This window comes from Hippocampus bargibanti, linkage group LG06 (assembly GCF_051943395.1).
Source record: "Hippocampus bargibanti isolate YZ-2025 linkage group LG06, ASM5194339v1, whole genome shotgun sequence".
Lineage (NCBI taxonomy): Eukaryota > Metazoa > Chordata > Actinopteri > Syngnathiformes > Syngnathidae > Hippocampus > Hippocampus bargibanti.
The window spans coordinates 29,605,661-29,628,040 of NC_142739.1; the positions used below are offsets into that span (position 1 = coordinate 29,605,661).

At 40.1% G+C, this 22,380-nt stretch overlaps 4 protein-coding genes and 1 long non-coding RNA gene across 9 annotated transcripts in view; 3 read left to right on the forward strand and 2 right to left on the reverse strand.

The window, feature by feature from the left end:
• The window catches only part of znf628 (zinc finger protein 628), a 16,126-nt gene extending 15,041 nt beyond the window's left edge, over positions 1–1,085 (forward strand). Inside the window, exon 10 of the mRNA XM_088998616.1 lies at positions 948–1,085. Within this exon, the coding sequence (XP_088854742.1) occupies positions 948–956 (9 nt within the window). The 3' untranslated portion in view covers positions 957–1,085. The remainder of the gene's footprint in view (positions 1–947) is intronic.
• On the forward strand, positions 953–6,916 carry nat14 (N-acetyltransferase 14 (GCN5-related, putative)). Of its 2 annotated transcripts, XM_088998626.1 has the most exons (4): positions 953–1,092; positions 1,189–1,494; positions 2,239–2,714; positions 6,821–6,916. In XM_088998626.1, the coding sequence occupies exons 1-3, from the start codon at positions 1,012–1,014 to the stop codon at positions 2,680–2,682; spliced, it is 831 nt and encodes a 276-aa protein (XP_088854752.1). In that variant the 5' UTR covers positions 953–1,011; the 3' UTR covers positions 2,683–2,714; positions 6,821–6,916. The 2 variants fall into 2 exon arrangements, with proteins under 2 accessions (XP_088854752.1, XP_088854751.1); XM_088998625.1 differs by lacking the exon at positions 6,821–6,916 and having other exon boundaries at positions 2,239–2,927.
• Positions 5,646–15,968, forward strand: necap1 (NECAP endocytosis associated 1). 2 transcript variants are annotated; one of them, XM_088998628.1, is made up of 8 exons: positions 5,646–6,117; positions 6,821–6,921; positions 7,043–7,147; positions 8,564–8,645; positions 8,754–8,862; positions 9,066–9,213; positions 9,839–9,941; positions 15,851–15,968. In XM_088998628.1, exons 1-8 carry the CDS (start codon positions 6,017–6,019, stop codon positions 15,879–15,881), a joined length of 780 nt encoding a protein of 259 aa, XP_088854754.1. In that variant the 5' UTR covers positions 5,646–6,016; the 3' UTR covers positions 15,882–15,968. The 2 variants fall into 2 exon arrangements, with proteins under 2 accessions (XP_088854754.1, XP_088854755.1); XM_088998629.1 differs by lacking the exon at positions 15,851–15,968 and having other exon boundaries at positions 5,648–6,117; positions 9,839–10,956.
• mfap5 (microfibril associated protein 5) lies at positions 13,178–21,287 on the reverse strand. Of its 3 annotated transcripts, none has more exons than XM_088998631.1 (7): positions 21,194–21,287; positions 18,166–18,231; positions 17,697–17,729; positions 17,337–17,375; positions 15,918–16,007; positions 14,260–14,362; positions 13,178–14,190 (listed from the first exon to the last, which is right to left on the reverse strand). In XM_088998631.1, the coding sequence occupies exons 2-7, from the start codon at positions 18,206–18,208 to the stop codon at positions 13,941–13,943; spliced, it is 558 nt and encodes a 185-aa protein (XP_088854757.1). In that variant the 5' UTR covers positions 18,209–18,231; positions 21,194–21,287; the 3' UTR covers positions 13,178–13,940. The 3 variants fall into 3 exon arrangements, with proteins under 3 accessions (XP_088854757.1, XP_088854759.1, XP_088854758.1); XM_088998633.1 differs by having other exon boundaries at positions 14,260–14,333; positions 15,920–16,007; positions 21,194–21,283; XM_088998632.1 differs by having other exon boundaries at positions 21,176–21,194.
• The window catches only part of LOC148897182 (uncharacterized), a 38,178-nt gene continuing 28,975 nt past the window's right edge, over positions 13,178–22,380 (reverse strand). The window contains exon 2 of the long non-coding RNA XR_016115275.1: positions 13,178–13,280. This is a non-coding gene — a long non-coding RNA (uncharacterized LOC148897182). The remainder of the gene's footprint in view (positions 13,281–22,380) is intronic.

Sequence of the window (22,380 nt, forward strand, 5' to 3'; positions counted from 1 at the left end):
ATAAATGTTCTTTTATGGTCAATAATGTTCACTAAAGCATTTTCAATGTGTTGGTGAACGTGACTAGTATCACACGGTGATAGTCACGTTCACATTTCATAGATACAGTAGGGATGTGACAAAAAATATAAATAATAATTCACACGTTTTCTAATAACATTAAAGTGCATTTAAATAGCTTTCAAATAATGTATCGATTATTGTTCAATGACAAATAATAAGGAAATAATGGAATTTTTAATTTTCGAACTATGAGGGAATTTTCTGCCTGTAATTACACAGTTAAAACTATGAAAATCTGTGGCTGAACACGGTCACTATTTAAATTATTAATTGGAATGATTTAGCGATCATTTAGTTGTTTTTATATGAAATCATCTGTATTCTTCAGTATTTGATGTCTAAAGCGAAATATATAAGCGACAGATTAGCAAATGTCAAAGATCGAATGCAGGCAGATTTTCGTCAGAAATCAAAAATGGCTGTCACTGAATACTAGGAAAGAAAATTGCGAGCTCTAGAAATATATATGCTAATGCTTATTTTTGCTTGAAACTTGGCAGTTATGGAGAAAAATATATATTCTACCACTTCTATGTGTTATAAAAATACAATTTAGATTTGTAAACTGTAGTGTTAGCAAAATAAGCGTAAACTTTAATCCATATTTTCCCCATTTCTCGTTGTCGTATTCGGAAATTTCAAGAAGCAGCATGGAGGGAAACGTCATCATAAGCTTGGAAAATCCCACAAAAAACGATGACGTACTTCACAAAAATGCAATGATATACGACTGCGAGTACAGAGTGCGCTCAGTTCACTCGACAGACACAATCGTGGTTGAATATAGGTCACTGTAGCATACCTAATTACGGTACTATTTCTGTACACATTGTATACAGTACATGTACTATTTTTGCACCACTAATATGAACGCATGTTTGTAGAATCTGTGAATCTCGTCTCGCTGATGTTATGTCCAAGTAACTGGAAGACGAAACCCAAATAATCATGGTCAGGTTGGACCTGGATCAAGTCGTGCTGAGGCGAATGAACGAGGACGACGTTGAGACGGTCAAAGCTCTCATTAAGGTTTGTTCATAAAATCATGAGATTGATACAAGAGCCCCCCCCCCCCAAAAAAAAAAAAACCCTAATTCCGTTTTTGATTGTGTAAACTTGTTGCAGGAAGGCTGTGAGGGCATGGAAAACCGCCTCATTTTACACATCCTGACTCGTCCTCTCTGCCTTTTCATCCTGGCAGTCTTTTCATCCGCTCTGCGCTGCATCCTTCACTCGTTCATTTTGGCCCTGGCCATTCCCGTCTTTCTGCTTATCATCTACCTTAAAATCACCATCCCGCGCTCCACGGGGGTTCTGGGCTGCAGCCGACCCTCCTGGGATTACGCGGGCAGCAGTTTCAGGGGCGCGCATGATGAGATCCTCCAGAATCCTTACGCTCGGATCAGTGGAAAAAAAGCCGTGACCAAGAAGGTTGGTGGAAATGGATCAATTGGGAGCAAATTTTAATTGTGATATTACTGGCTAGCTATTAGCTATCTATTGGTTTGCTATCTAGATTTGTATCTCTTTGTTTTACTATTCTATTCGAGTTACTTCCGGGTTGAGTGAATGCTGGCGCGTGTGGCTGCCGCTGCTCACCGACAGGTAAACATCCTGTGACTGTAAAGTGACCTTGAGAGTTTTGAAAGGCGGTTATAAATGAAATGTATTATTATTATTATTATTATTATTATTTATTATTATTACTGCAGTGAGTCGCTCATCAAATCGCGTTTCGTCGTTTGTGAGACATTTCGAAAGCCGCCTTGTTTTATCGTTTTTTGTAATATACATATACTGTATTTCACTGCCATTCCCGAATTAATTCGGGAATTGAAAATATGACGTGGAACGCCATTCCCGGATTTTGGGTTTTCTTGCAGGGGGTGCTGATAAAGCGCTGGTCAGACCTCTGGCAATGTTTTTCCCTCCCACTATTTGCCTTTTGTACATCTGCCCCCACTTGCATCTCAGATAACTCCAGACCCATATAATTTAGGAATTAACTATTTTTTCTTATGGGAAATTAATGTTTGGAAGACACACTTTTTGCCTTACATACACTTTCTGGGAACCAATTAAGTTCGTAAGATGAGGTATCACTGTATTAAAAAAAAAATCATCCGTTGAGTCACTAGCGCTAATGCACTTACACTGTCATTGATTCTTATTTAGCCAAGACGTCGAACCGGAACCAACGAAAAAGACGCGGGAGCAGCATCATCGGAGCCAATCACGGCGGAGCGGGAGCAGGCGGCGGGTCAGGTGTGGGTGGCGGAAAGCGACGGCGAAATTTTGGCCTGCCTCTTCCGAGAGAGCGAGAAGCGAGTCGGCGTCAGAAGGTTCTGCAGACTGGTGACGGGCAACTGGTACCGACGGGAAGGCCTGGCGCGCCTCATCGTCCATAGCCTGGAGCACAAGGAGAGAGAAACGGGCGCCTTCCGGGTCTACGTGCACGTCCCTTACCCGTCCAAAGTGGGCGAGGTCTTTTTCAGGAAACTGGGGTACCGCCAGCCCGGCGAGGAGGTTGAAGATGGCGAGGACGACGAGCCGCCGGAGACCCCCGATAGAGCTTTTCTGGGGTATCCGCTCACCAAGGTGTTTTACAAAGACTTGTGATGCCGCCAACTTCGCACACGAGTGACTTTGAGGTACGCAAAATCCCAACGTTTTATTTTACAAAGCGATGATGTCGCCGCTGCTCCATGTTACAATATGCGAAATCCGACAATTATTATTGAAATATTTCTTTTATTTATTACCTCCTGCAAAAATGTTGTGCTGCTCTGTTATTTTTGTCTTTTTTTGCATGATGGGTATCTGAGGATAAAGAATATATGACTTGAAAATGTTACTGTCCGATCGTAATATTTATTCATGATGTTTTAAGACACGGTGTCAAAGTTGAGCCCCGGGGGCCAAATCTGGCCCGCCACATCAATTTATTCGGCCCGAAGCAAATCAACCATGTGAAATTCCATGCTCATTTATCGAACTAGCGAGTGAGCTAGCTAGCAAGTGAGCTAGCGAGCTTGTTAGCGTGTGAGAGAGATTAAGCCATTCTCCAAAAAAGAAAATGGCAGCCAACATTTTTTTGTCCTCTATTCCCCGCCCTCAATCTTTGGTTAAAGCCACGTGATTGGTCAAGAACTCGGCAGTGAGAGGAGGTGGTTTAAACATTAGACAGGCAAACGACAGTGAGATAATTTCAACTTTGTTCAAAGGCAGAGTGTAGACTGCAAGGTTAAAATTCCCATCAATCAGGCCCCACAAATAACCCGCACAAGCCATCTGTACACTTGATGCAAAAAGCTATCAACCCAGCTAAACAGAACACAATTGATGAGGAACTAGATAAAATTATGGCAGAGAAAGCAACTACAACGAATCATTCCTCACGATGGTGAAAGAAGAAGGCTACTTTCCTCATCAAGTGTTTAATGCTGATGAAACCGGTCACTCCATTCCATCAAGCATCAACAACCATCACAAAGGTAAATAAAACGACTTTATTATATAGTACAGTTAATTAATTTAAATATAATACCGTAGCACATTTATTATACATAAAATAAGGTATATTTTGTGTAGTTTTAAAACTTAGAAAGTAGAAAATTATGTTTTATGGGGACCTGGGAACAGATTATTCTCATTTTAATGGTTTCCTATGGGAAATTAATTTTTGGGATACACACTTTTGACCTTACACACTCTGTCTGGGAACCAATTAAGTTTGTAAGCCAAGGTATCACTGTATTGTGCTTATTCACAGAGGAAGCAATCCCGACTGGTATCGTTCTGAACGAAGAAAAAAATGACATCGAACATCCTGAGTAGTGTGTGTGAGTGTGTGTGTGTGTGTGTGTGTGTATGTGAGATCCTGACAGCCTCTCATAATCACACACACACACACACACACACAGCCTGTAAACTCCTTGCCACAAGCTGCACTTCACATCCGCCGTCCTTTAATTATCTTTTGATGAAAAAGCTTTGACAGCCAGTCGTCCCACAACACTGTTGTTAGTCAACACTCGCTCTGAATTTTTCGGTATGTCAAAGCTTCGTTTGTACTTTTTTTTTTTTTTTTTTTTTCGGATTCTTTTCTTCTCCAAAAGAGAGCTGACACCTGTTAGCTTGAACCGGCGTTAGCCGCCCGCCCGATCTGGAGTTATTATTGTTGTCAGGAAACAGATGTGAGTTGACACGCTGGAAAGAAAGTGTGTTTGCGACTGCGGTCGTATGCGTCTGCACGGTATGGCTGCACGTGGGCGTGCTTGGAAAGAGTGACTCGGCGTTTCCTACACTTGAAGGTTCTAACCCTGGCCAAGGGTTAAATGCCTTCTTATTTCGCATTAGTGTAGGGAGAAGTACTCACGATGGTACTTGTGAAAAACTTCAAAACAAACACACGAAAAACAGATTGAACTGCTTGTCAACGTTCCAAAGTGCAAAAATACAAATACATTTTAACGCATTCACTGCCAGACGATGTGCAAAAATGTGGCCATTCCATTGCCAGGGTTTTTGTCATTGTCGCTCAAATTCCAGGACCCACAGAATTTTGAGTTTTAGGACTACATAAACATTCAATGTAGCGTAAGAAAACTTAGCCTCTCTTTTGTCATTCGAAAAAATAGGTAATTCCTAAATGATATGGGTCTGGAGTTATATGAGCTTGAAATGGGGGCAGATGTACAAAATACAATGCAATCCATATATATTGGTTGATATAGCGCTTGAATGAAAACGCTAACATGAAAAAAAAATGAAATTCTGCCCCTTGTAAACATAAAACATAAAAATAAATAAAATACAGATAAATAAATGAATAAACAAATACATAAATGAATGAATGGATATAAATAAAAGACCAAAATACATAAATGGATAGATAAAAAGGTAAACGGGCGTTTAAATAAATAAAATGATATAAAAGATAAATGACTACATAAATAAATAAAATGTGGGCATAATAAATAAATAAAAAGATGAATAAATATGCAACCAAATCCATTTCTTCTCCTCCTTCAGACATTTTGGGTTGACAAAACCACTATTAAAATCAACACGACAATATATTTGCTTATGCAGCTCGCTACAAATTAGTGATGGTAATAACGGCTCTTTTTAGAGAGCCGGTTCTTTTGGCTCGGCTCACTATCAAGATCTGGCTCTTTCGGCTCCAAAATGGCTACTCGTTCTTTTTTTTTCTTAAATTAATTTACTCCCAAAAATAATGTATGTAAAACGAATTGCAAATGCTAAAAAAATATACAATAACTACGTTTTAAAATTAATGTGGCTAATGGGGCAGTCGGCTCCTATAGGCGGCTCCCTATTAAGAACTGCTCACTTCAAAGAGCCATATACATTTTAAAAATAATATATTGTATATTATTAGCATCTGTAATTCGTTTTACATGTCATTTTACATTATTTTTGGAAGTGAATTAATTTAAGCAACAAAAAAGTAACTGAAAAGCCATTTGGGAGCCGAAAGAGCCAGATATTTTTAGTGAGCCGAGCCGAAAGAACCGTCTTTCTAAAAAGAATCTCACTTCTCATCACAAACCGTCGATGCAAATTTACATCACTGAGCTCCATCTGTTGTACCAGTTTACCATCTTCCTCCGCAGAATGGCGTCACCGATCACTGCCTATTGATAAAACCGTAATGCATGTTTTCGATGGCGCGCAAAAATCTTTCAATAAAAGCAGCGTTCAAAAATCTCGATTAAGGTTGTTAATAGTTAAAAACAATCATATCCACCACACCTCCCGCATCTCATTTTTTTCCACGTTATCACACAATTGCGCTTGAAAAGAAAGACTAAAAACACAAAGCGCTCCTATTCCTTATATTACGGCCACGGTTTGACCGCACGGAATTTACTCACGCCAACAACAGCACCGCCGGCGACGGCGCACACCGACGGAATAACAAGGCAAGATGGCGACGGAGGGTCAGTTCGAGTACGAGTCTATCCTCTGCGTCAAACCAGAAGTCAACGTGTACCGAATCCCACCGCGAGCATCCAACCGGGCCATCAGGTGAGGCCCGACCGCGGGGCGGGCCACGGTAGCCGGTGGACGAACCTGCCATTCGACGAACGCAATGTAGCTTCGTGCTAACGCTTAGTCTTGAATGTTTTTTTTATTACATATATTTACACATACATAACAAATTTGTACGAAATAGCCAATTAAAAGCATATTTAAGGCTTGTGCACGTTGATTTTTGGGCGCTCCATCCGCGGTTGTCCGGTGATATGCCTGACGAAAAATGACGCTTAATAATAATAATACATTTTGTTTATAAGCGCCTTTCAAAGCTTACAACGACACTTTACAACCACACAACAGACACATAAATAAAACCATAGATTAAATGATAAATAGAAAAAAAGCATATGTCCGATTTGTTATGATGGAAGAGGCTGATGAGAGATGATTGACATTTAAATGAGGCCCTCGTTTTGATTTAGCAAACATCTCATCAGGACAGCGTTCTTTATTCATAAATATTCATGAGGGTAACGAACAGTAAGCTGTATTGAAAAGAGATTGATATTTTTCTCATGCTATTGGGTAAATATTGATTTTGAACTGCTCATATGCTTATATTGTTTCTCTATTTCGAGGTGGACTCGGTCAAGTAAGTCTCCACCGAAGGCCCAAAAACCAAAAAATAAACGAAACACATCCATTGATTGCTGTCCATATGTTGTCATTCAGTTGTTTTCCCCATCAACAGGGCCGCTGATTGGAAACTGGATGCTCCCGACTGGTCGGGACGTATGCGAGTGGTCGCTCGCGGGAAAGTCGCTTATGTCAAACTGGAGGATAAAATATCCGGTATTGTCTATCGAACAACAGAACAACAGAAAAACATTTTTAAAAACAGACAATGTACGTTGTGCTATAGATTGCCACCAGATTTAAAGGCTAACACATTTCTTTTTGGTTCAATTTCCAGGGGAACTTTTTGCTCAGGCACCAGTGGACGAGTACCCCGGCATCGCCGTGGAAACAGTGAGCGACTCCAGCCGCTACTTTGTACTGCGCATCCAGGATGACAACGGTGGGGGGGGAAATCGCAATTTAAATTGTGTTTAATATTCCTATTTCCTATATTAAATTACTGTATTTTCCGGTGTATAAGGCGCACTTAAAAGCCTTGATTTTCTTCCAAAGAAGACCCTGGGCCTTATACGCCAGTGTGCCTTATATATGACGTCATATTGAGCCATTTCCCCCTGTAGAAGTATTGCATAACCCCAGCTTCTACTGTAGCGCCTTATAATGTGGTGTGCTTTATATTTGGAAAACTTTTCTATACTTATAAATACACCATTCATTGGGGGTGCGCCTTCTAGTCCAATGCACCTTATACACTGAAAAATACGGTACATTTTACTCATTCACTGCCAGACGTGCAAAAATGTGTCCACAATGTGTTTTTGTCATTGTTACTTGAATTCCAGGACCCACAGAATATTGAGTTTTAGGACTACATCAACATTTAATAGTGTTAGAAATCTTAGTTTTAGTTATATGGGTCTGGAGTTATCTAAGCTTGAAATGAGGGCGGCTGTCCAAAATATAGTTTACATCCGAGCTACGACCGGGTTCCGTTCCAACAAACACGTCGTAAGTCGAACGGTCATAAGTTGAAAACCATTCAAAATGGCTGACGTGACGTTTACACGACAGGATAGTCTACGATCTCAATCTGTTGTTTTTAAGCAACGTTTTCTATTGAATACTATTATATACCAAACTGTTGACAGTTCATTTATACATTTATAACTTTTAGTGTCATTTTTATCATTTTATATTTCATTTTAGCAATTTTTATTACTGTATAACTACTGTATTGAGTGTAGTCACGCAGTAGATTGGTGAACGAGTGTGTGACATGCTGGCTGGCCAAAATTGTAGTACATGTTGCCGGCTGCTTGCGCGTTGCCGTGCCAGGCGTAGAATTAAAATAAACATACAAAAAAAATAAAAAGGGTCTGGCAGTCGCGGTCGTAAGTACGGGTGGTCGTAACTTGCGCCGTAACTTGGATGTTACCTGTACAATGCAATACATACAAATTGGTTTATATAGCGCTTCGCTGGCTATTAGCTATCGGTTCGTTAGGTATTAGCTAGCTATTAGCTATCTAGTTGATAGCTATTAGCTATCTATTCGGTAGCTCATAGCTATATATTCGCTAGCTATTAGCTATCTATTCGCTAGCTAGTAGCTATCTCTTGTCTAGCTATAAGCTATCTATTCGCTAGCCATTCGCTATCTTTTCGCTAGCCATTAGCTATCTTTCCCTCAATAGCTAGCTTGCTTTCTATTTGAGTTACTTTCGGGTATGGCAGTGAATGAGTTAACATCTGGTAAGTGACTTTTGATATCGAGACTTAAAGCATTCCCAAATGTATTTTTCGTTAAGATATTTGTCGTTTTGCTCATACGAGTAATACGACGTTTCTACGACAGGTCGTAGCGCCTTCATCGGGATCGGATTCGGAGACCGAGGTGACGCCTTTGACTTCAATGTCGCGCTGCAGGACCACTTCAAGTATTTAAAACTTTAATCGTCAAAAATTGATTTAAAAAAAATATATATATATAAATATTATTTTTATGAAATTGTCATATATGACCTGTTTTTGTCCCCTTTTTGAAGGTGGGTCAAGCAAGAAAAGGAATTCAGCAAACAGGCGCAGGCTCCAGACTCCGCCCCCAAGCTTGACCTTGGCTTCAAAGAGGGACAAACCATCACGCTCAATATTGGGGTAATTTATTTCTTGATTGATTGATTTATTTATTCATTAATTTTTTTTAGATACAATGTTTGACCACTTGATCGTATCGAGAGAAAAATAGCAAAAATCAGCCATTTTTTTATATTGTCCACCACTTCCTGCGAAAGTCAAACTCATCCAAATAAGCCAACCCCCCCCCACACACACACTTTCCCCTCTCCATCTCTTGACAGCAATCCAAAAAAAAGGATCGAACCCGTCCGCAGAGTTCCGGTGGCTTCGGACTCCTCCCACCTCCCCCCGGAGGCAAGCTAGCCCCACCCCCGTCCTCCCGATCCAATAATCATAACACGCAGCTTTCTGGGGGAGGAAATGACACAGGTGGGTCATTGTAAACATCCGCGCAAAAGTCGATAGAGGTCAGGTGGCGTATTAGCCCACTGGTGTCCAAGTCGAGGCCCGAGGGCCAAATCTGGTCCGCCACAGCATTTTATTCGGTCCGTGACAGTACAAACTACACATTTTTTTCCCGTTTTTGTTTTAGTTATTTTTCATTTGTGTATTTTTTTATTTTTTTAAAGCAATAATTGACTGAAAATTCACCGTCTGGTTTTTAATCCGTCACGGATTTCGAATCCTTTGGCTTTTGTGTGTAACACGAGGTCCCCAGACCAAACAAGTACAGCAAAATACATTGACGTGATGGAAGGACCGCTACAATGCGTCTTTTTTACGGTCAGGGGCGTTCCTTCAGTGACGTCACATACGGACTCGTCACCAACTCAAAAACAAGACTTCCTGAATATTCAGCGCGAGTCTTAAAAGGTAAAATATAGCTATATGCGCTGGAATCTTATTAAAATACGCTCAGTCGAAGCCATTTGAAGCCATTTTACAAATTATGGACGCAACTTGTCCGGAGACGTCGGTTGTCCTTTAAGTAAGAAATCAACTAAAAATTCAGCATCTGGTTTTCTTAAGTTTAACTGCACCTTTTCTCCCCCAGGTTGCTTGCTGGATTTGGACTCCAGCAACTCCAATTTGGTGGCTCCGTCCAATCCTCCCGTGACCGCCGGCTCAGACCTGTGGGGTGACTTTGACCCCTCCAAGTGAGCATCTCTCTCTCTCTCTCTCTCTCTCTCTCTCTCTCTCTCTCTCTCTCTCTCTCTCTCTCTCTCTCTCTCTCTCTCTCTCTCTCTCTCTCTCTCTCTCTCTCTCTCTCTCTCTCTCACACTAATATTATGCAGCACTTTTGGCGTCATTGCTTTCCCCTTTGGGCGAGGTTCTCTAAACCCTTCATGCCCCACCTCGTCGCCCCCCTCCCCCCACCTATCATGTACTGTACTAATGAATCTATTTCTGTTCTCACGACGTCATTCCCAAGGCTAACGCTAAAAAAAAAAACAACAACCTGTCGTCCGTGTTTGATTTGTCAATTGCCTCCTTTTAACTGTGAACAATTCTATAGAAACGCGATGAAGGAAAACATAACAGAATGAATGCAGTTTCTGTACAGAGAATATTTATTTTCAATGTGTATACGCCCCGTTGTCTGTGGGTTAGAGAAAGAAGTCCATTTCTGACAGCGTTGTATTTTTTTATTTTATTTATTGATTTATGTTTTTTTTTTTTTTACTCTCGGAAGCTGGTTTCTGCCAGGGTATTTTTTTCATATTATACTTATTTTTTCCTTTTTTTTATTCCAGTTTGAAGCCTGTTTGCACCAGTGATTTTTCTTTTCTTTAATTTTTTTTGGTAGTAATTTTTATATATATATATATATATATATAGTTAAAAACACTTTTTTTTGTTTTACTGTACATTATAGTTGCAAATTATATTATAGTTGAAATATCTATAATATATATATATATATTTATTTTTTTTTAAGATGGGGCATTATTCTGAAAAAAAGTCACAAATTTGCTAAATTTAATGTCACAAATTTGCTAAATTTAATGTCACAAATTTGCTAGATTTAAAATTACAAAATTGCTAGATTTAAGTCACAAATTTGCTAGATTAAAACTCGCAAATTTGCTCGATTTCAAGTCACAAATTTGATAGATTTAAGTCACAAATTTGCTAGATTTAATGTCACAAATTTGTTAGATTTAAAGTCACAAATTTTCTTGATTTAAAGTCACAAATTTGCTAGATTCAAAGTCACAAATTTGCGAGATTTAAAGTCACAAATTTGCTAGATTTAAAATTACAAAATTGCTAGATTTAAGTCACAAATTTGCTAGATTAAAACTCGCAAATTTGCTCGATTTCAAGTCACAAATTTGATAGATTTAAGTCACAAATTTGCTAGATTTAATGTCACAAATTTGTTAGATTTAAAGTCACAAATTTTCTAGATTTAAAGTCACAAATTTGCAAGATTAAAACTGGCAAATTTGTGCTAGATTTAAAGTCACAAATTTTCTAGATTTAAAGTCACAAATTTTCTAGATTTAAAGTCACAAATTTGCGTGGGTCAAACTGGCGAATTTGCTAGATTTAAAGTCACAAATCTGCTCGATTTAAAGTCACGAATTTGCTAGAGTTGGGGTAGGCGGGGATTATCACTGTCGAAAACGGGCTTCCGACATTAAAAACTATTCATAAAAATCGGATTTCTGGCAGTAAAAAAAAAACAAATCCAAATTCCTCAATCGATTTTTGTTTTTGTTTGCAGAAACGGGCTTCCATCGTTGTGACATCCGTGTTGTAGCTTTTGCCCCCATTGTTTTTTTTTTGTTGTTGTTGGGTTGATAATATGCAGTTTGTCTGTCTTTAGTATGTCTTAATTCTACACTGGGATGTTGTTTTTTTATGTGAGGTTAACTATTATAATCATGAAACAAATTTTGTTGAACTTCAGCTAAGCGGCGTTGCTCTTTAGCACCCCGCGGTGGACACTTTGGGCACAACAGCAATACTCGCAATGCTAACATGAGCGAGCGAAAAGTTTGCTTTCTGGAAAAAAAAAAAACGAGCAGCACGTCGTAAATCAGTTCAGAGGGCGAAACGGGCGGCCAAGTTGGGATGTGTTTGTGATTTAGTGGCTGCGGGGCGACATTTGAGCTTCGCTTACGAGCTCCGTCGCACTTGGTGAAGTCAACGCCCGTCATTTGACAACCTGAGAGGTTGCGTGTGAACGCGGCTTTTGATGTGAATCGTTTAAAGGACAACCGACACCATTTTATTTGTTTCCTAACTGATGTGAGAAAAACATTTTATAGCATCTAAAATAACCAAAATTGGCTGAAAAAAAGGCTGATATTTGTAGTCAAATGCAAAACACAAATAAAAATGACTTAAAGGGCAACCGACACCATTTTTTTGTTTTCTGACATCAGAAAAACGTTTTATCGCATCTAAAATACCCAAAACACGCAGGCTGATATTTTTAGTCAAATGCAAAACACCAATAAAAATGACTTAAAGTGTCCCAAAAATGCCACAAAACAAACTGGGTGAAAAACTGGGTGGATGCAGGAAGTCCCGCCCCCTTGTTCGTGACGTCACGCCAGGATACTCCTTCACAAACTGCCCTGCTCCAGAATCAAAACAATGGCTTCACAGTGTTCAGATTGGGAGTAGATGCTTTCTTGTTCCTCATCCAGTTATGAATAGAATTCAAATATTTCTGAAGAGGAAAGCATACATTTTTGCAATCGATTAAAGAAGTCCTTCCGTATCAATTTGAGCCGTCTGGACAACAATGTAGCGCCCAGAAAATGCACAAGATGGTGCCCAAGCTCCTTTGGAATTGGGCTGATTTGTCCGCTGGGAATTTGTGTCAACTAGTATCAAATAGTAGTCTTGGTGCAACACACAACGATTCACCATCGCGTTATTTATGCAGTTTCCCCTTCAAATTGCGCCATCAACACTGTGTTTTCAGATGGAAAAAAGTACCCAAAATGCATTGTGTGTCAGGGGTGTTCCTTCAGTGACGTCACGTCAGAAATCGTCATCAACTCGAAAACAAGACTTCCTGAATATTCAGCGCGAGTCTTAAAAGGTCAAATCTAGCTATATGCGGTGGAATCTTTGTCAAATGCGCTCAGTAGAAGTCATTTTACAAACTATGGATGCAACTTGTCCGGAGGTGTCGGTTGTCCTTTAAATTTGGACTGACGTGTTGTTGGGACCAATTTTTTGTGTGTGCGAGTCGTTTTTTTTTTCCAAAAAAATTATTTATTTTTGGGTTATTGTGATGTTACCGATGGCTGTTGATTGGCGCTTGCTTAGAGACAATTTAACCCTTTTAACGAAAAAAAAGTTGAACCGTCTCATGTGATGTGTCGTGTACGGGAAAGGATATGCAATGATAAATATAAGAGAGGCACAATGCCATTTTCATCTACTTTATTTGTTCCACCAAAAAAAAAGAAATGAAAAAAAAAACAAGTGGAGGGAATAATAATAATAAATTTCACTTCATTTATGAGCGCCTTTCAAAACTCTCAAGGTCACTTTACAGTCACAGAGATCCGTTTTTCTGTGGGTGAGCAGCGGCAGCCACACGCGCCAGCTAGCTAATACATAGCTAATAGCCAGCTAGATAGTTAGATAGCTCATATGTCTCCTGACTCAAATTGCTAGGTAGCTAGCTATATAGCTAATAGATATCAAGCTAGCTAGATAGCTAATATTAAATAATAATTGTAATATTATATAATATTTTTCCTGACTCATTGCTAGGTAGCTAGTTATATAGCTAATAGATAACAAGCCAGCTAGATAACTAATATGAAATAGAAATAATAATAATATATTTCATTTCTAAGCGTCCCCCAAAAGTCCCAAGGTCACCCCACAGTCACACGACAAGTCTGTCTGTGGGTGAGCAGCGGCAGCCACACGCGCCAGCGTACACTCAACCCGGAATAACTCAAAAAGATAGAAAGCTAGCTAGCTAGCTAATAGATATCTAGACAGCTAGCGTAAAAATACATATGCGCCTTATACACCAGAAAAGACAGTACTCAATTGTCTACAAGGAAAAGTTGATCCGCTGTCAATTTGGCCAGTTGCCGTGGCGACGTGACTTTTTAGGGATCATTAAACCTGCTTGACACGATCCGTGAAACGTCTTCACGGCCAATGAAAAGTCAGGGCACATAAACATCGATTATGACTGTGAGATGTATAGTGTTATGGACCGTTTCGCAGACGACGTCCCCCCGAAAGTTCCGTCTCGACGGATCTCCCACCTGGATTTTCACACGGTCATCCCCGAAACCCCCCTCCTGGCCTTGTTTTCCCAAGTTTTGGGGTTGCCACGGCGATTGCGGCAGCGTTTGCGATTCGATGACCTCTGGATACGCTTGGGCCAACCGGACAACTCCCGGCACAGTTCGGCTGTCGGAACAGGAAGCGGCGTCGCCGTCAGTGTTTGGACAGATGGCGAACGGCGGTGAGTTGGCTCACCTTTGAGATTCTCTTCGTATTCGCACAACGTCCTCGTGCAGATCTCGTTGTTGATCACGTAGACGCGATGGCGGCTGACATGCAGACACAGGATGAGCCGGCGACGTAGGAATGTCCTCCATATCTATATTTAGCCATTTAGCTAGCTATCTCGCTATCTATCCATCCATCCAGCCCGCTAGCTAACTAGCTTTCCCACTAGCTATTCCGCTATATAGCATCCAGCTAGCCATCTTGCTATCTATCCATCCATTCAAATTGCCAGCTAGCTATCCATACATCAAGCTTGCTATCTATCTATCTATCTATCTATCTATCTATCTATCTATCTATCTATCTATCTATCTATCTATCTATCTATCTATCTATCTATCTATCTATCTATCTATCTATCTATCTATCTATCTATCTATCTATCTATCTATCCGTCCAGCTCACTAGCTATCACGCTAGCTAGCTATCCCACTCGCTATTCCTCTATCCATCCATCCAGCTAGCCATCTCGCTATCTATCCATCCATTCAACTTTCTAGCTAGCTATCCATTCATTCAGCACGCTAGCTAGATAGCTATCTCACTAGCTAGCTATCTTGCTACCTAGCTATCCCGCTAGCTATTCCGTTATCTATCCATCCATCCAGCTCACTAGCTATCTCGCTACCTAGCTATCCCACTAGCTATTCCGCTATATATCCATCCAGCTAACCATGTCACTATCTATCCATCCATCCAATTCGCTAGCTAGGTATCCATTCATCCAGCTCGCTCGCTAGCTATGTCACTAGCTATTCCGCTATCCATCCAGCTAGCTATCTCGCTAGCTACCCATCCTTCCAACTCGCTAGCTAGCTATCCATTCAGCTCACTAGCTAGCTCGCTATATTACTAGCTAGCTATCTCGCTCGCTAGCTACCCTGCTAGCTATTCCGCTATCCATCCATCCATCAAGCTCGCTAACTTGCTATCTCGCTAGCTGGCTATTTTGCTAGCTAGCTATCCTGCTATCCATCCATCAAGCTCACTAGCTGTCACACTAGCTATTCCACTATATATCAATCCAGCTAGCTATTTTGCTATCTATCCATCCATCCAACTCGCTAGCTAGCTATCCATTCAGCTCGATAGCTAGATAGCTATATCACTAGCTAGCTATCTCGCTAGCTAGCTACCACGCTAGCTATTCTGCTATCTATCCATCCATTCAGCTCGCTAACTGGCTATTTTGCTAGCTATCCTGCTTGCTATCTATCCATCCATCCAGCTCGCTAGCTAGCGATCTTGCTAGCTATCCCACTGGCTATTCTGCTATATATCCATCCAGCCAGCCATCTCGCTATCATCCATCCAACTCGCTAGCTAGCTATCCATCCCTCCAACTGGCTAGCTTGCCATCTCACTAACTAGCATTCCCGCTAGCTATTCCGCTATCTATCCATCCATCCAGCTCGCTAAGTAGCTATCTCGCTATTTCGCAAGCTAGCTATCCCGCTATCCATCTACCCTGTATTTATCAAGCTAGCTAGCTAGCGAGATTCTAGCTAGCTAGCGATCTCGCTAGCTAGCTATCGAATCTCCAAATTCTCTACGTTAGTTCGGCTGGCCTCTTCCCATCGAGTACATGATCATCCTTCGCTGATCATCGCCCTCTGCTGGCACCTACCTGTAAATGCAGCGTTCGCCCACGCATCTCTTGATGGGTCGATGGACCGAATACATCCTGGTGCAAAGGTACATCTCCTCCCTGCAGTCTAAACACACAAACAGAGATGAAAAAAATATCACAGCATCGTATTATTATTGTTTTTAAAAATGCAGTTATGATATTATAAAATGTAAATGAAACCTAGAATCTGATGTGTTTTTTTTTTTCTTTTTGGGGTCACACTTTCTCCATCAGCCCAAAATGGTATGTCTGCCGAGGCCACCAGAGGGCAGTATAACACTCATCCCAATATATACAGTGATACCTCAGCTCACGAAGGTAATTGGTTCCCAGAAAGTGTGTGTAAGGCGATAAGTTTGTCTGCTGAACATTTATTTCCCATAAGAAACCATTAAAAATGAGAACAATCCGTTCCCAGGTCCCCATAAAACAGAATTTCTACTAAATAAGCCTCAAAATTACACAAAATATACTTTATGTAATGTATCATAAATGTGTTCTTGTAATGAAAGAACTAAACTGTAGTGTATAATAAAATCGTTTTATTGACCTTTGTGATGGTTGTTGATGTCGTTGCCTCATGATGATATCCGAGTGAAGTTGCCGTGCTTTCTCGGCGATAATACCCTCGCTCACACTATCCCCTGCTAGCTGCTTTGTGTTAATCTAAATCAAAAGAAATTTTTCAACCTCTTCTATTGCCTGAGACCGTTGCTTAGACAACACAAACGCACCGTTAGCCACACGTAGCAATGGTCGACTTAGCATACTGGTACTGCGACGCTAAGTCACACAAACGCACACCTTGTTCGTGTTTTTCGATGATCCTCTTGACCGTCATTTTCTTTTGTGTCTTTTTCGACTTAGCGTTAGCCTGCGGTGGGGTATTTTTCGGTCCCAAAAAAAGCAAAAGTACTACGCTCGATAACAAACCACATCTGCACTCAAAGAAAGAGGGGTGACGAAAACCAGTCCGGCATCCACCGTGGTACTGTTTGACTGTGTGGTTTGGTGTTCATCCGCCAAAAACTAGTCCGTTAGCTACCGTGCGCGCTGTGTGGTTTGGTTTCGTCCGCCGAAAACTATTTCGTCTGCCAAGATTATATGCTCGCAAATTGAGGCGAAAAGTTCGTGAGCTAAAGCGTTCGTAAACTGAGGTATCACTGTATATTACTGGACTTTCAGCTCCTCTATTTGGCTTCTCACAATGTGATCATTTGCCGAGGATAAAGAATATATGCACACCTGTGATTATTGCTGTTATCAGCATACATGTGTCTCTCCTCCGTTTGTTTTTAAATCCATGCTGTTAATGTCAATGCTAATTGCCTACCGTTATAGGCTAGCGGAAGCTAAGCGTTAGCAATCAGTGTGACCACTTTCAAGCTGATCCAAACCAACGTGGCCCACTTACTGGCTGAGGGGGCATTCCTGGCGCTTGCATCGGTGGTCTCTGGGGACGAGAAAAAAGAAAATCACGACAAATAATACATTTCATTTATCAGCGCCTTTCAAAACTCTCACGGTCAATTGACAGTCACAGGATCAGTTTTTCTGTGGGTGAGCAGCGGCAGCCACACACGCCAGCGTTCACTCAACCCAGATGTAACTCAAATAGATAGAAAGCTAGCTAGCTAATATGTAGCTAGATAGCTAATGGGTAGGTAGCTAGCTAGATAGATATGTTTCCTGACTCAAATAGCTAGCGAGGTACGTGCTAGCTAGATAGCTGATAGCTGTGGATCTGAAGAGGCGGCTTTTCGTGAAACCTTACCGATCTCCTGAGCTTGGATGACAGCGGTGAGTACTGTGGAACGCAAACACGCACAAACACAAGAGACCAAAAAAAATGTTCAATACAACATAAGAAACCATAGACTCTTATTTCATCAGAAAAAGAGTTAATTCCTAAGTTATATGGGTTTGGAGTTATCTGACCTTGAAATGAGGGCGAATGTCAAAAATACAATTTAATACAAACATATTGGTTGATATAGCGCTTTAACAATAACTGAAGCTATAACAAAGCGCTAACATGGAAAAAATGGAACTGCAACCCCTTTGTGGAAGGGAAAAAAATGACAGAGGTCTGGTCAGCACTTTATCGGCACCCAAACAAGAAAAAAAAAACACATTCCGTCATATTTTCAATTCCAGAATAAATTCGTGAATGGTAGTCAATGAGTTAAAAACAAAGACCAAAGCGACGGGAGTATTATGGAACTAGCTGATTTGTGCGTTACCGTGGAGACCGCAGAGGAACAGGACCACTGAAAGGTTGCCCATTGCAAAGGGGTGAGCTTGACAAACTAGCAAAGAAGAAAAGGTCAGACGAAAAAGAAATAAAAAGTTTATTGTCTTTGTCTGGCATGTCGCTATGCTAACAATGAAACCAATCGCATTGAAAATAGGTGTCAGTACACATCTGCCATTGTTTTAGTTATTAAGAATGTTGTTATTGTGGCGACAGTTATTTTAATGGGTGGGTCCAGTTTACAAAAACAAAAAAAAAAAACTCAACACCACGCTTTTTGTCATATTGCTTAATAATAATAATACAATGATACCTCGGTTTACGAACTTTTCGGTTTACGAACTTTAAATTTGTGAAAATTTTACCTTGGCATACAAACTTTTTTTTGGGATAAACACAGAGCGCCACAATGAGTGATGTGTCGTTCGCGAACTAGCCCGTTCTCCGAACAAGAAAATGGCAGCCGGCTTGTTTTGATCCTCTGTTCGTGATTGGTCAAGATTGGTGAAGAGATGTGGTTTAAACATTAAAGAGACAGGCAGACGACAGAGAGACTGCAAGGTTAAACTATCCCATCAATCAGGCTCCGCAAATAACCCGCACAAGCCATCTGTACACTTGATGGAAAAAGCTATCAACCCAGCTAAACAGAACACAATTGATGAGGAACAAGGTAAAATTATGGCAGAGAAAGCACCTACAAGGGATCATTCGTCAAGATGGTGAAAGAAGAAGGCTACGTTCCTCATCAAGTGTTTAATGCTGAGGAAACCGGACACTCCATTCCATCAAGCCATCAACGACCATCACAAAGGTAAATAACCCGACTTTATTATACTGCAGTTTATTTCTTTAATTATAATACCATACCACATTTATTGTACGTAAAATAAGGTATGTTTTGTGTAGTTTTAAGGCTTAGAAAATTAGAAAGTAGAAAATTGTGTTTTATGGGACCTGGGAACGGATTTTTCACATTTTAATGGTTTCCTATGGGAAATTAATTTTTGGGATACACACTTTTCGCCTTACACACTCTGTCTGGGGAACAATTGAGTTTGTAAGCCAAGGTTCACTGTATTTAGTAGAAAAGTATGTTTTATGGGGACCTGGAAATGGATTATTCTCCTTTTTAATGGTTTCTTATGGGAAATAAATGTTTGGGATACACACTTTTCACCTTACACACACTTTCTGGGAACCAATTAAGTTCGTAAGCTGAGGTATCACTGTAGTTTGAACTGTGTTTGTTTTTTTGTTTATTTATATAAGATACTCTAATTCGCAAGTCGCTTTTTTCACCCGTACCCGCAATGCATCATTCTTCTCGCCATGTGTCACAGCAACTTAGTCCAAGTTGTGAGTTCTCTTGAAAGAATGTGTGTGTGTGTGTGTGTGTGTGTGTGTGTGTGTGTGTGTGTGTTTATGTGTATGACTACTCTTGTGAGGATCACTAACAATTTATACCATACGTAATGAGGACATTTTTGACAAGTGAGGACCTTTTGGCCAGTTTTTCATTGTAAAGGCTTCTAGAGGGTCGATATATGCCTCTGTTAAAGTTTCAGAGAGGTCCTCACAAATTCACCAAAATGATTTATTTGGTGTGTATTTTCATTTCACTTAAATACACACTTTTTACTCACTGTGTGTGTACGTGCGTGCGTGGTTAATGAGAGGAAAAAGTTCATACCACAAAAAGTAAAACGATATTTTAACCAAATTCACCACAGGGGCGAGGACTTTGAATGTAGCCATTCCTTGTGTGTGTTCTACACACTTGGCAATAAAGATGATTCTGATTCTGATTCTGATTCAGAAACCTCACTCCTGATGTTATTTCAGTTTCAAGTCCACTTTTATTTTATTTCTTCTCTAAACTTATCAGCAACGGTGGTCCTCCTTATTTGGAGTTTTCCGGACCTCACAAAACCAGTGAAACAGGAATTTGTGTGTGTGTGTTTGTATGAATACTCTTGCGAGGACCCCTAACATTTTATACATTATATACTTGAATACACACACTTTTTACTCACTGTGTGTGTGTGTGTTTGTATAAATGCTCTTGTGAGGACCCCTAGCATTTTATACATTTTATACTTGAATACACACACTTTTTACTCAGTGTGTGTGCGTGCGTGTGTGTGTGTTTTTTGTATGACTCCTCTTGTGAGGACCTCTAACATTTTATACTTGAATACACGAACTTTTTACTCAGTGTGTGTGTGTGCGTGTGTGTGTATGCGTGTGTTTGTATGACCCCTCTTGTGAGGACCCCTAACATTTTATACTTGAATACACACGCTTTTTACTCAGCGTGTGTGTGTGTGTTTTTGTATGACTCTTCTTGTGAGGACCCCTAACATTTTATACATTATATACTTGAATACACACACTCTTTACTCAGTGTGTGCGCGTGCGTGTGTGTGTGTGTGTGTGTGTGTGTGTGTGTGTGTGTGTGTGTGTGTGTGTGTGTGTGTGTGTGTGTGTGTGTGTCAGCATGTGCGCGTTTAATGAGAGGAAAAAGTTCATACCACAAAAAGTAACATGAAATTTTAACCAAATTCACTACAGGGGTGAGAACTTTGAATGTAACCATTCAGAAACCTCACAAAATTATTGAAACAGGAATGTGTGTGTGTGTTTGTGTGCGCGTGTTTGTGTTTTTGTGTGTGCCCAAAATGAGCTCCCCCCCCCCTTTCCACAATTTTTCTTTGGAGAAACAACTGGTCACTTTCTCTCCAAATCACTTTAGGCACAGCCTGTTGAGCATGTGGGTCATCCTTTTTTTTTTTACTGTACACCCTTTTTGTTCTTTTTAGGCCGAATCTGCCGCTAGTGTACGTCCACGTCCACGTCCACGCATACCAGTCCCAATCAGTGCAAAATCTCTTCGTTTTCGACGGGATTAACCAGAATCGTAACACGCAAACCAGAAACTTGCTTAAAGGCAAACCATTGACGAATATTTGCCCCAAAAAATAAAAAAATATACTCACAACGACGATAATACTCACAACTTTTGCGGTTGTCCGAACTTGGTCCAGTTTCCCCGACTTCTTTGTCCTCTTGTTTTTTTTTCTTCTTCTCCTCCTTCTCTCTTTTTCCCTCCTCCTTTTTGCCTTGTGCCTCGTTGTTTTCTGCATTTCGCTCTGCCCCATTCCAATGAGGATAATTGAGAACACACTGCTTTTGTTTCCATGGTTTTTTTGTTTTGTTTTGTTTTCATAATTAAAAAAAAAGACCTGGATTCTTAATAATAATAATAATAATAATAATAATAAAACATTTAATTTCGAAGCACCTTTCAAAACTCTCAAGGATACTTTACAGTTACGGAATAAGAACTTTTTTTTGTGCGGGTGAGCAGCGGCAGCCATTTGCGCCAGCACTCTTGTACTTTACGTTGATGCAATAATAATAATAATCAATTAAAAATGATCAATTTCTTTTCCACTTTCATTTCTTTCATAACTTTGCTGCTATGAAATGTAAATTTCTCCACTGCGAGACAAATAAAGGCAAATCCAATAATAATAATAATACATTGCATTTCCAAGCGCCTTTCAAAACTCTCAAGGTCACTTCACAGTCATGGTATACATTTTTCTGCGGGTGAGCAGCGGCAGTCATTCACTCCACCCGGAAGTAACTCAAATAGATAGTAAGCTAGCTAGCCAGCTAATAGATAGCTAATAGAGAGCTAGCCAGCGAGCTAGACCGCTGATAGATAAGATAGATAGCCAGACAACTAGACCGCTTACAGCTAGCTAATAGATAGCTAATAGATAACAAACAGATAGAATGGGTGTAAAATTCGTTACTGTAAAGTGACCTTGAGAGTTTTGAAAGGCGCTTATCAATGAAATGTATTATTATTATTATTATTATTATTATTATTATTACTTTTTTGTCGTCCTAAAACTTAATATTCTGTGGGTCCTGGAATTCGAATGACAATGACAAAAACCCTGGCACTGAAGTGGACACATTTTTTGCACGCCTGGCAGTGAATGAGTTAAAAAAAGATACCATCAAGATACAAACTAAGTATGTTGAAAAAGTCAAAACTACAATAATCTAGCTCGCTATTAGCTATCTATCTAGCTATCTAGCTAGCTATTAGCCATCTATTTAGTTGGCTAGCTGGCTGTTAGTTTATAGCTAGCTAGCCAGCTATTTGAGTCATGAAACATATTAGCTA